General features: G+C 42.9%; 1 protein-coding gene across 1 annotated transcript; it reads right to left on the reverse strand.

The window, feature by feature from the left end:
* Nucleotides 1-694: 694 nt before the first annotated feature.
* On the reverse strand, nucleotides 695-10,718 carry LRIT1 (leucine rich repeat, Ig-like and transmembrane domains 1). The gene is made up of 4 exons (XM_062496589.1): nucleotides 10,398-10,718; nucleotides 7,447-7,913; nucleotides 4,001-4,306; nucleotides 695-1,680 (listed from the first exon to the last, which is right to left on the reverse strand). Exons 1-4 carry the CDS (start codon nucleotides 10,529-10,531, stop codon nucleotides 695-697), a joined length of 1,893 nt encoding a protein of 630 aa, XP_062352573.1. The 5' UTR covers nucleotides 10,532-10,718.
* Nucleotides 10,719-11,497: the final 779 nt, after the last annotated feature.

Below are 11,497 nucleotides of genomic sequence, written 5' to 3' on the forward strand. Positions count from 1 at the left end.
CACAGCTGGTATAAAACATATTCTACTAATTACAGTACAGATACAAAATGAGGAGTGGATTGGGTTTTGTCTCTTCATTTCTATCTCCTTTGCACATTTCTCTGAATTTAGAGCATGGAGTTGTGATTATGTTGGACATACTAGAAAAGGTTGCTGTACATCTGTATTTCGTGATCTATTAAGCATCAAGCTGCATGTTTCATGCAAACATGGGGAATGTGAAAGGTGAGACTCTCAGTCTTCACCTTCATAATTATTTTTATTAAAATGACTAAACACTCCCCTGGCTTGTCAACCAAAAGAACATCAAAAGAGCTGAGAATACAATACATAGCATATTGCAGAGCAGGTCCTAAACAACACCAAGCAGAGCACACTCAGAAATGTTGCTTAATGCCCTCACACTTAGTGTGCACACTTAATTTTCATTTGACAGGAAAAAAAGACACAAAAAATGGTCCAGGAGAATGAGGCTATCATCAAAGAAGCTTTTGACTGGGTACAAAGCAGCCAACTCCAAGTGGTGTGAGCAACATGTTTTTGTAAAGCTTGGGCACCATCTGTCCTCTTGCATCCTCTTCCAGAACATGTCAGAGACAGAAGCGTGGACAGGGTGGCCTGCAGTGCTGGAGCAGAGTCACAGATACAGCCACACACTTCCCACGGGGTGAGCTGACAGTCAGCCTGGGTCCTGTCAGCAGAAGTATTCATTAGGCTGTCCCTCTATCTTTGGTATGGCTTCTGAGTCCACGCTGGAGCGGGCAGACAGCAGCCTGTTGGACTCGTCAGGGGTGTGCCTTGTCAAGTACTCTCCTGCCACGCCTTTGGCCTTGGCCCCAGGAGACAGGCTTTCAAAGGTGACGTAGGACTCCTGAACGTCCTTGGGTTTTCGCACAAAGCATTTTTTGCAGCGCCGTTTCAGTGCTCCACAGCAGACCACCAGTGTCAGAGGAACAGCAATGACACAGGCCACGCTAATGACAACCACGTTGATGAGCTTCTGCGTCCCTCCTGCACTGACAACTTCATCTGTGGAAAATATGATGCACTGCTCCTTCCTGGGGATCAGCCCTTTGACACAGACACACACGATGTATTTGGTCTTTGGCAGCAGCCCATAAAGAGTGACCTTGGTCTTCCCTGGCTCTGCATTGATCCGCCGCATGTCCCTCTCCCCAAAGATGGCGTAAAGGACGCTGAACACGGTTGTGTTCTTTGCCATAGGTGCCTTCCAGGCCAGGGTGATGCTCTGGTCGGTGTCTCCTATGACCCTGACAGACCTTACCATCCTCTCTGGCTCCTGCTGGGCCGTGGTGGGGCTCACCAGCAGGTTCTGGGGGTTGCTGTCTTGTGCCACGTCTGGGAGGAGGAGGCTGTCTCCGGTGCCTGCCCCAGCCCCCAGGGTGGGCACAGTGGAGGTGGTGATAACATACCTTGCCACCAGTTTGTCATTGTAGGCAGCTGCCTCCATCCCGCTCGCCTTGCCATTCCATGTGCCTTTGGCACTAGAGGTAGGGTCATCTGTGCTTTCTGAGTCTGTGATGATGAGTGAGATGAACGCCTCTGTTGCCCCCAGGAAATTCTTTGCTTTACAGATGTACTCTCCAGAGTCAAGGTAAGAGACTACAGGCAGGCCCAGGATAGACCAGCTCATCCCATCACTGGAAATCTCTTGGTGAACTGCAAGGCAGGAAAAATGTTAAATAAACAGGCAATAATGAATGGAATTAATTCCATGTTTGCAAAATATTAAGACTCCATCACCAAATATCTGTTTGATAAGGTACATGATAAAGAATTGTCATTTCTGCTTGCCTCCAAGAACATTACAAAATCAAAGTAAATCTAAGGAAAGGACTATAATTAGATTGTGTCAGGATTTAAACTGCTTCCAGATGAATATACATGAAAAATTTGATGCTATTTCCTCCAAATTGATGTACATCTTGAAAACAGGAAAGGTTCTTCCATTAAAAATGAAAATTCTTATGTAGGTACAATACTTAAAAGAGTGGAAGGAGCAGGCAGCAACGTGATCTATTTGAGCATTAGATGCAGACCGTGGAGACAAAGAAAATACAAACAGTAGAGATTTTATTGTAATAAAGATACACAGACTAGCCTAGAGTATATGGAAAAATACTTGTAAGATCATATCCCTTCTACTGCTTAGTTTTTGCAGGTGTTTACCCTTACACACTTACCACTAAATGATATGTAAATAGCTGAATGTTGGTTTGCTCATGTGATTTACTTGCAGGGTAAAACTAGCTTTTTTTGCCTTTTTCTATTGGTGCAGAGAAAAAATAAGAAAGAGTTGGGATCTTGTGGAAGGGTAAAGCACCCTCTTCATTATATTTAACTAGCCTCCTTACGATGGGCACATGCTGTCTCTGGCCCTTCCTGCTGAAAGGTAAACCAGGGAGATGTCTGAAAGGCAAAGGTCAGAGGATGCAAGCTTCTCCCAAGCCCTCTTGGGGTCAGGATCCAGCCTTGGCAAGCAGGGCCCCTTCCAATGGCAGTGAAGGTAACAGAAGTTACTTTTTCAGTTTAATTACTTACTGAATGAGTATATTGAAAAGCACAGAGCTGTGGGTCTACCTATTACCTGTACATACAGACTGTGGACTGTTTCTCACTCCTTTCTGCTCAGAACACCAGCCTTTCAAATAGCCACGTTATAGCATTGGCACAGAAGACGGCATTGCTGAGAAATAACCTATCTTTCCAGCCAACTTTTTATTGAAAGGTGCTAGCAGCTGATTTAATGGGGCACAAAATACATCCATCTCAGTTGTAGCTCAAAGTAAACTCAACACAGGCTTTCAGGAAATCATCCTGTTTTATTTTTTGTGGTGGCTCTCTTTCCAAGTGTAGGAGGGATACTTGCAGCATGATGGGTACACATTATCATTATGAGGAGCAGCTCTGCTACATCCTGCACATCATGCACAACAGAGCAATGACTTGTGCAGATCCCGGAAAATGATATTTATTACAAATGGTTCTACTGCTGTGAAAGAAAATTGTTCTCTTCCCTGTTGAGTGCACCGAGGAGCCCTGTAACCCTTTGAAGATCAGACCCAGTACTTAGCAATTTATCTTCTGGGTTTAGATCCTCTGTGAAAGTCAGGGCAGGACTAGGATACAGGAGTATTCAGGGCAGGTTGGAGGCAAGAAGGTTCAGGTCCTGACTGAAAACTTGTAGGACAAAAAGCTAAGGGCAGCTCTTTTCAGCAGAGCAAAGGTTTCTTCCCTAAATTCCCCATAAATTAAGGGACCAGTGTTGCAATTACATCTCCAAACATTCTTGTGAATGAAAATGATCAGTCACAAAACCAGCATCTGTTTGAAGGCTTCCTCCAGGCGAGGGGTAAGCACAGAAGAGATGCTCAGACCAGGTGGTCAGGGTTTCTTCCACAGACCTTCTTCCCTAGGAGAGCTTGTCAATTAGAAGGAATGATTCCGTGGGGACATTCCCACTGAAGTGTTGTATTCTTCAGCAGTGTTCAGTGGCTTTCTTGTCTTTTAATATATCAGTAATGCTGTATATTTGGTACCTTTTCTTTCTTCTGCAGCTGATCTGAATCCCAGTTGAATTCACATCAGACATCTCTGCCAGAGATGTTTGCTAATGGATTAGCAATAGAATAGATGAACAGAACATAGAGTAATAGAAATAATTCAGTGGGAAGCCTTTTCAGTGACTGAATAACTAACTAACTGAAAACAGCTTATTGCTATAGTTGGAAATATTTCATTTCTTTAGCTCCATCAGATTTTCAGAAAATCCCTCAACTTGTCTCACCACCACTATTGCTACGAAACAAAGAAAAACCAACTTCCTACACATGATAACACACATTTATCTGATAATATTTAGATGAACGTGTAAGTAATTCTATAGTCTATAGAAAATCACAGTGCAAGAGTGGATTGCACCTAATACAGGTCTGCCTCACTTATTCCACGTGTGCAGAAAAGCTTAACCCAAACCCACCTGTGCCATTGAGCTGAGCTCCATCAGCTCTCCTCCAGCTGAGCTCGGGGATGGGCACGCCCGTGGTGCCACACCGCAGCAGCACTGTGCTGCCCAGGATGGTCTTCACCTTGGCCACAGATGTGTGCACCACGGGGCTCTGACACTTCCTCAGCTCCACCTGGCTGAAGAAGACTCCTGCAAGGCTCCGGGGGGTGAAGCATTTCAGCCTGGGCTCAATGAAGGCTATGTTAGGAGACTGGAAATTCAGGAAATGGACCATTTCATACAGACTGCAGTCACACACCCAAGGATTGTCTTGCAAGCCTGTCAAAAATAAATCAGGGCACTAAGTCACTCCAACAGCACCTTTTGTTTCTGCCACTTTTGTTTCTATTTTTCAGCAGGACAAAGTGTGATAGGCTCCCAGTCTGCTCTACAAGAACTGCCTGTGCAGTAGGACGTGGAGTGTGGGGGCTGTGTCTCCCCACTGCTGTTGCCTGAGCCTGATGGATCCCACAGTTGCCAGAATGGAATAAATGTGGCTTGCTAAAGTACCTCCAAATCTGGATCTGAAACCATATTCTTTAGTTCAAAGCAGGATTATTTTTATCATTAAAACATTGTGATTCGTGCGCATGAAGAAGCAAAACAAGAATTTATTATAAACACATTTCGTTCCAGGATGAAATAAAACAAGTACTCATGGGAGAAGGGCTGTGGATTCTTTTGGCATGAGGAGACTATGAAGCCTCAGACAGGCAAGAAGATTCTTCTCACTGGACATTCTTAAAATATTAGCCAGATTGTCATTCCACTTTCCACACCTGCAATAGCTGTAGCTGGTCCTAGCTGCCTGACATAGTTCTCTTCCAGCATTCTAAGTTATTTTCATTATTTTGGTAATCAGTTGCTTTTCCTGAAATGCTAAATTATACTGGAAAAGACGAAAGAACTGTTTTTAGGATTAAATTGAAGATTACGCCTGTTATGGTGTACAAAAAACAAATAGACCATAACTATGATAAGGCTATACACACAGAAAGAGATACATTCTCTTCTTGTTTCTGCTCTCCCAGTTTGCACCTATTGAATTCAATTCTGAAAAAATGATACATTATTAAAAATAGACCTGTGAAGACAGTACTGAAAAAGCAAGTTTGGAACTAGAGCAGTGCATATCCATGAACAGAAGTTGCTGTATTCTGATTAAATCTGTGTCATCCTGCTTGCAAGTGCTCACATCCAGCTGTGCTGTGGACAGGTTGTGGTCTTTAATGATTTTAGCTAGCAGAATTTGCACTAGGGATATTAATGCTATCTAACCCTAGGCACACATTTGAAGCCTAAGCCAGGAGCATGGCTCCCAGGCCTCCTGCTGCCACAGGAGTGAGCTCAGCTCCCCCCAAGGAGGCTGCGCTTCCTCTTTTCCATGAACAGCCCAAGGATGTGCCTGGGGGCTAGCACCTGCCTGAACAGTACTAATATTCCCTCAAACTGCTTTAAAGACACTGCTGAAAAAATTCTTCTGAGTACATTCCATATCTTCTTCCCTGGGCTTACGAGAGGATCTGGAAATCTTGTAAATCCTGTAAATTAATATGTTAAAGTGGACTAAGTAAATAACGAATATTTAGCTTGGCTTTGTTGTTTTATGGCATTTTTTTGCCAGCAGTTTCTAATTCATGCACTAGATAACAATTAGTCCCAGGTTCCCTGGCAGGTGCTCCAGCTCCAGCTGAAGCAGCAGCACCCACAAAGCCCAGTGGGGGCCTTTAGTGCTCTGCACAGCTCAGTTCCATGGGCTCACATGGGCAGTCCTCACGTGGAAAAGCTTGCACCCTTGGCACAGACTATTAGTCAGCAACTGGCAGAGGAATTACTTCTTCTTGAAGGAGTCTGCAGGTGGGAGCTTTGGAGTCACAGTGATGCACTGCAGACAAGGAATGGGTTGGGCTGACTCTTTTTATTATTCATGATTTTTTTATGCCTCCATGAGAAACAGTCATGAGCAGAGTGAAACAGAAACATGCAGCTGTGTTTTCCCAGCCTGTTCCTGTGAGGGACATGCACTTTTATCTACCTGGTTCCTATGGGTGTCCACAGGATAAGACCTAGAAGCTGGAGTGTCTGTACATTACTGCATTAATTTTAGCATTGCACTCATGTGGCTACAGGAATTTTTTAGGATCCGGTCACAATCAACCTGTGCACAGCTGGATGCTACTCAGTTTGGCCACGTGCATCAAGGCATGATCTGTTCTTGTAAAAAATCTCTTCTAATCTATATTGAATGGAATAACATTTTTCACATGTAAACTTGACTTTAAAAATAAAAACGGAAAAGTATGATCTTGACATGAATTAAATGGGCAATCCCAAACTGCCAGTTTTGGTTTAAAGAACTTGTTACTGCATCTGGCAAAACAGGATAATGAAACACCTGCTCCTCTCCTGATGCTAGTGAAAACTTTAAGAGCATCTGCTAAGGACAGTAAAAGCTTTTTAAGATGATATTTTGTATGTGTTTAAATTGTATCTCTTTCCACTGCAATTCGGTTTTAAAAACTTTACCTCCCTAAATTTATCAAGAGAGCAAAGAGCAGCAGGTACTTGCCAGAGTGAGAGGAAACTTGGAGTGCCTCTGCTGAGATTATCAGCAAGTGCCTGAACTCCCACCCCTGCCTGCAGAGGCCATAGATGCAGATGGCAACAACTCTGAGCCATCATCAACCTGCCATGGATTTGAACAAAAAGACCTTGTAATAATCCCATGAATGAGGAAATGTGCTTAAAACCTCACCTGGGCATCCTGCAACTGAAAGTCCGCTGTGAGGTACCCTGACACAAAAATGGATAATTGCTCTGAGGAGGCTAGACCTGCCACCAAAAAAGATATTCTGGGAGCTTCATAGCTGCCCTTCAGGGCAGCACTATCTTGGTGTGTTTGGGTTTAATTCTGTGTGAACAGATAAACAAGGCTCTGGGAAGAGACACATTGGCAGCTCTGACCCAGATTTTATGCTCAGTCGTGGCATTATTCCTCTTTAATTTAGGCATAATAAATTATCCATCGTTTTATTTAATTCTGCCTAAAATGGGTCAATTCCAAACACAGTTCTATTAGAAAAGAGCACACAAATGATGAAGAGCTGTAAACATATTTGTATTTCTATCCAAAATGGCAGCGGCAATAACTAAAAAAGCCTTGAGCAAGACTCACCAATTTTGTGCTACAAAGATCCAAGCAAGTAATGAAATTTATGGTTTAGTAAGACAGGTATGATGAGACTGAGGTGAGTTTGTTAATATGGAAATGAATTTACACACATTATTTGGGGTGTTAAATTGTATACATATAGTAGCAGTGTACTTGCTGTGGTAACCACAGCGGGTGAAAATGCTGCAAGAAGATGAGGAACTCTTGACATTTGTGCCCCCTGTAAAATGGCAGGCACTTCTCTTACCTAGGATGATCTTGGAGTTATCATTGGGGAAGTAGGGAACAGCCTGGAGGTTGGCCCAGGTGGCAACAAGAGCCTGAGGAAGAGTCATCAGCTTGTTGCTAGACAGATCCAGGTATGTGATGTTCTTGACATAACGAGCAGCCTCTGGAGGGATTGATGTGAGTTCATTGTTGTGTAAATCCAGAAGCTTCAGCAGTGGCATGGCAGCCAGGCTTTCCCAGGGAAATGATATTAAGTTGTTCCCATCCAGCCTCAGCTCCTGCAGACGACGAAGGCCCTTGAAGGTGATCCCGCTGAGGCTGGCCAGGGAGTTGTAGGGCATCCAGAGGTACTCCAGGTTGTGAAGCAGGTGGAAAGCCTCTGCTGGCACCCTGCGGATGGCTGTCTTTTCTATCCGAAGCTTGGTTGTATCCACAGGGATGTTCACAGGAGGGAGGGTCATCTCTGGGTCATTACACAGCACCGTCCTGGTGGGGAAAGACAAGCACAAGCAAAGATGTGACTTTCTTTTATGTTGAAAAGATTTGAAAACTTATTCTAATGCGAGACTTGATCTGCCTTTCCTTTTTCACAAGATTTCTTCTTGTAATTTCTTTCTTGCTGCTGATCTCTGCATCATCGCTGTAAATACATCAACTTGCAGTAATTCGTATGTGCCTTCTGACTGCAGAGATCACAGTGTTGTGCTTCTCCTGGAGTGGTGCGAGTCTGAATCTCGCCCATTTAGTGGTCCTGTTGGGTTTTGCTGCCAATTTTTTTAGAGTACTTACAATAGACAGCAGTGACAACATTCATGCACAATACAGGATTCTAGTACAAGTTAGAACAAAAGGATCCATAAATTGAACTATGAAAGTCCTACAAAAAGAAGCCTTATTGACATGTGAAAGGGCAAGAAGTCATATAGATTAAATATGACACAGGAACTCTGGTTTGAGAAATTAGGATGAGAAAGCCAGCTAACAACTCCTTGGAAATACTCTGGAGTAAGCCCTGCTTTACTACAGAAGGTGTGTAAAGCAGTCACTGCACTGCAGACACATATAGTCAGGAGAGTAAAAGCACAGAGAATTAACTCTTTGGAAAATGCTATACTGAAAGCAAGGCAGATTTATGTGTTTTAATCAATCCTCTCCATTTCTAATCTCTAGAGGTCAAAGCATGAAAAGCCTGTGCTGCATTTTTGCAGTCCACATAAAAAACTGTGACTTGGGATTGTAGAGGACCATAAGAAATGGAGACAAAACAGGTCTCTCAGACTGAATTTTAATTTGCCTATCAGCAAGTAGGGGAAGGCAAGTTCTTAACAAAACACCAAGCCACCTGCAAAAGGTAAAAGGTTACATGGGTGTGTTCCACGCCACTTGCTGAACATCACACCACAAGAAATGTAATGTGATCAGTCAAGTAACATTTTCCTATCACACTGTCTCTATAAACAAAATATTACAAAGCTGTCAAAACCAGACTGGTTTTGGCTGAAAGCAATTATTCCTCTACTATCAGCAAAAACATATAACATTGCTGAACTGCTCAGGCAGACTCTCCAGATTTAAATGGTATTTGAGCCTAAAGTTAAATTGTTAATTTATAATCTAAACACAGTACATTACTCTCACCCAACACTTTTATTGTGGCATTAAATCCTGCCCACTCTCTGCTGAAAGTTGAGATTTTGAGGAAGATAAAAATCTATCAAATAAGAAAAATCCAGAAATCCACTTTCAATAAAACATTTTTCTTTGTGTAGTCATGTCACAAAATGTTTACTAACAGAAAGACCATGACAGTAAAGCAGAATGCTTCTCATACTGTCTGAAAATTATGCCAGTGAGTACTAAACATTTAATCTATGGGATAATCTCCTTCTAGTGAGAAATATGAATCATAATGCAGAAAAAAAAAAGAGGTGGCATTATGCTCCTTAAGGAAATAATGGATATTTGCTTTATTATGTATCTTACTAAAATGCACAACAGCTTTTTCCAGTCACTGAGAGGAAATACTCCTGGGAACTGTGACATTTATGCAGCAGTAATTGGCTCTCACACTGTTGCACTCCCTTTTAACAATTGCAGCCTACTTGTGTCTCTACCATACTGCTTCTTACTGGGAAAGTTTCTAGTATTAAATCTATAGCACCATAAAATAGATAAGAAAGTAGAGCAATTTCATGAGGTTCCAAAATATTTCAGTAATGAAAAAATATTTCAGTCTAGAAAATGTTTATTATAAAGGATTTTGCAAATCCTGTATCTCTGTCACAAAACCTCCTCTGCTGTGAACTACACCTTATGAAAATGTGGCCTCTATATTCTTTAAGCCAGATACTTTGTGCTTACCCTTCAGGAGGACTCTTTTGTAACAGTCCTCCAGAGAAACGTACGTACAATGGCTTTGCATTCAAAGATGTATGTCCTCTGGTCTTGTCTTCTTTTTTAACAGAAAGTTTCCTGTTTGAGAATGAACTTTTTATCTTCTTTTTTTTTTTTTTAAATATCTGTTTTTTCGGTTCATTCTTGGCCAAAGTCTATTGCTATGCCTAAAATCTCCAGGTGAAGGAATTGTTAAGTAAATTGTTGAGTTAGGTACCACAACATGAGTCAAATCTAGTCACGCTTTAGCAATAAACCAGTAGAGCAGAATAAAACCTTTTAGAACCAGAATTTCCAACTTAAAGGTAAAAATAAACATATAATATCATTTACATTTTACTCCCTTTTTGCCATTACACCAGCAATAATTATGTCACTTCTCACAGAGGAGATGCCCAAACGCTTTCTCCGAAATCAGCTTACTGTGTTTTCAAATCTAATCCTCTGCAAATATAGCAAGAGCGCAGAGCAACTGGAAAAAAAAAAAAAAAAATAACGTCCACAAAGCCCAGGCACAATATTTTCTCCTTCCAGAGGAGCAGAAAGACCCCAGACCCCGCGGAGCGCCCGGCGTACCTGGCCTTGGTCCCCTCGGCGAGGCTGTGGAAGGCGCAGCTGCACTGCGAGGGGCAGGAGCCGCCCGCCCGGGACAGCCCGGCCAGCGCCCAGCACAGCAGGGCCGGCCACAGCAGAGGCACCGCCGGCCGCATGGCCACCTGGGCATGGGGCACACCTGGCTCTAGGCAGCGTCAGGGGCTTCGCCTATTGTTTCATCCGTCGGCCGCTCGCATCTTGTTAACTCCCTTTTGTTTTCAGCCGCGCTGTGATCTTCCAGCCCTCGCTGAGTCCATCAGATAAAAAAGGATAGGCAGGGATTAAGGATGGGGACTTGAGTTATTTTCATGAAGGTGCTTATTGCTTCCTGGAACCGTACTAACGGTGTTTCTGCTTTCAGTGAGCCCCTTCGAAACACCCTCCTCCGGTAGTGCGGGGCTCGTGTGCCAGGAAAAAAACAAATATATTTTGGGGGACTCACATCGCAGGCAAGATAACTGTTATCTGACCAGCAATTAATAATAATTTACTTCCTCGCAGAGGTATTGGGAAGATTTAAAACAGATTTATTTGTGCTAATGGAATGTAAGCCTTCTATCTAAGAACACTAAAATATAGATATAGAGATGCTATTAAAAGAATTTGTTTTCTTTTAAAGACTCCTAGTTTGCTAAAGCAATTATTGAACTCTTGGCAACGAGCCTGATACCGATAAACAGTTAATAACCCGATAAATATATGCACATTCAAATGCATACATAGGAACTGTATTTCAGTTTCTACCAGGGCTGGCACACACCTGCAGGACTGACCACTGTGCTCTGACTCACTGGCACAGCTAAGCCCAGATAAGGGACCCTTTCGGGGAGTGCCACCCCATGCAGGGCTGTGTGACAGGAATTCAGGAGTGCTGAGAGAAGCTCAGCTCTGTCTTAAGGTCAGCCAAAGACTCACCTCACTTTTCCAGCATCCCTCCCTGTTGTGGACCTGTAGATACTGCTTTTCCTTTTGAAATATATAATGAGAAGTTACCACTCAGAAGTGCAGCAATGTCCCACCTATCTTTGTACAAACTACCTGGAGGTTAGTGACCATGCTTACATCAGTGCTGTTCCTAACAA

Source organism: Cinclus cinclus, chromosome 7 (genome assembly GCF_963662255.1).
Source record: "Cinclus cinclus chromosome 7, bCinCin1.1, whole genome shotgun sequence".
Classification (NCBI taxonomy): domain Eukaryota; kingdom Metazoa; phylum Chordata; class Aves; order Passeriformes; family Cinclidae; genus Cinclus; species Cinclus cinclus.

Excerpts from the sequence above, each read along its gene's own strand:
- LRIT1 (XM_062496589.1), bottom strand. The coding sequence starts at position 10,531 with ATGCGGCCGGCGGTGCCTCTGCTGTGGCCGGCCCTGCTGTGCTGGGCG. Across the intron at positions 7,914-10,397 it reads GCCGAGGGGACCAAGGCCAG|GACGGTGCTGTGTAATGACC; the intron begins GTACGCCGGGCG and ends TTTCCCCACCAG. Across the intron at positions 1,681-4,000 it reads AGCTCAGCTCAATGGCACAG|TTCACCAAGAGATTTCCAGT; the intron begins GTGGGTTTGGGT and ends CCTGCCTTGCAG.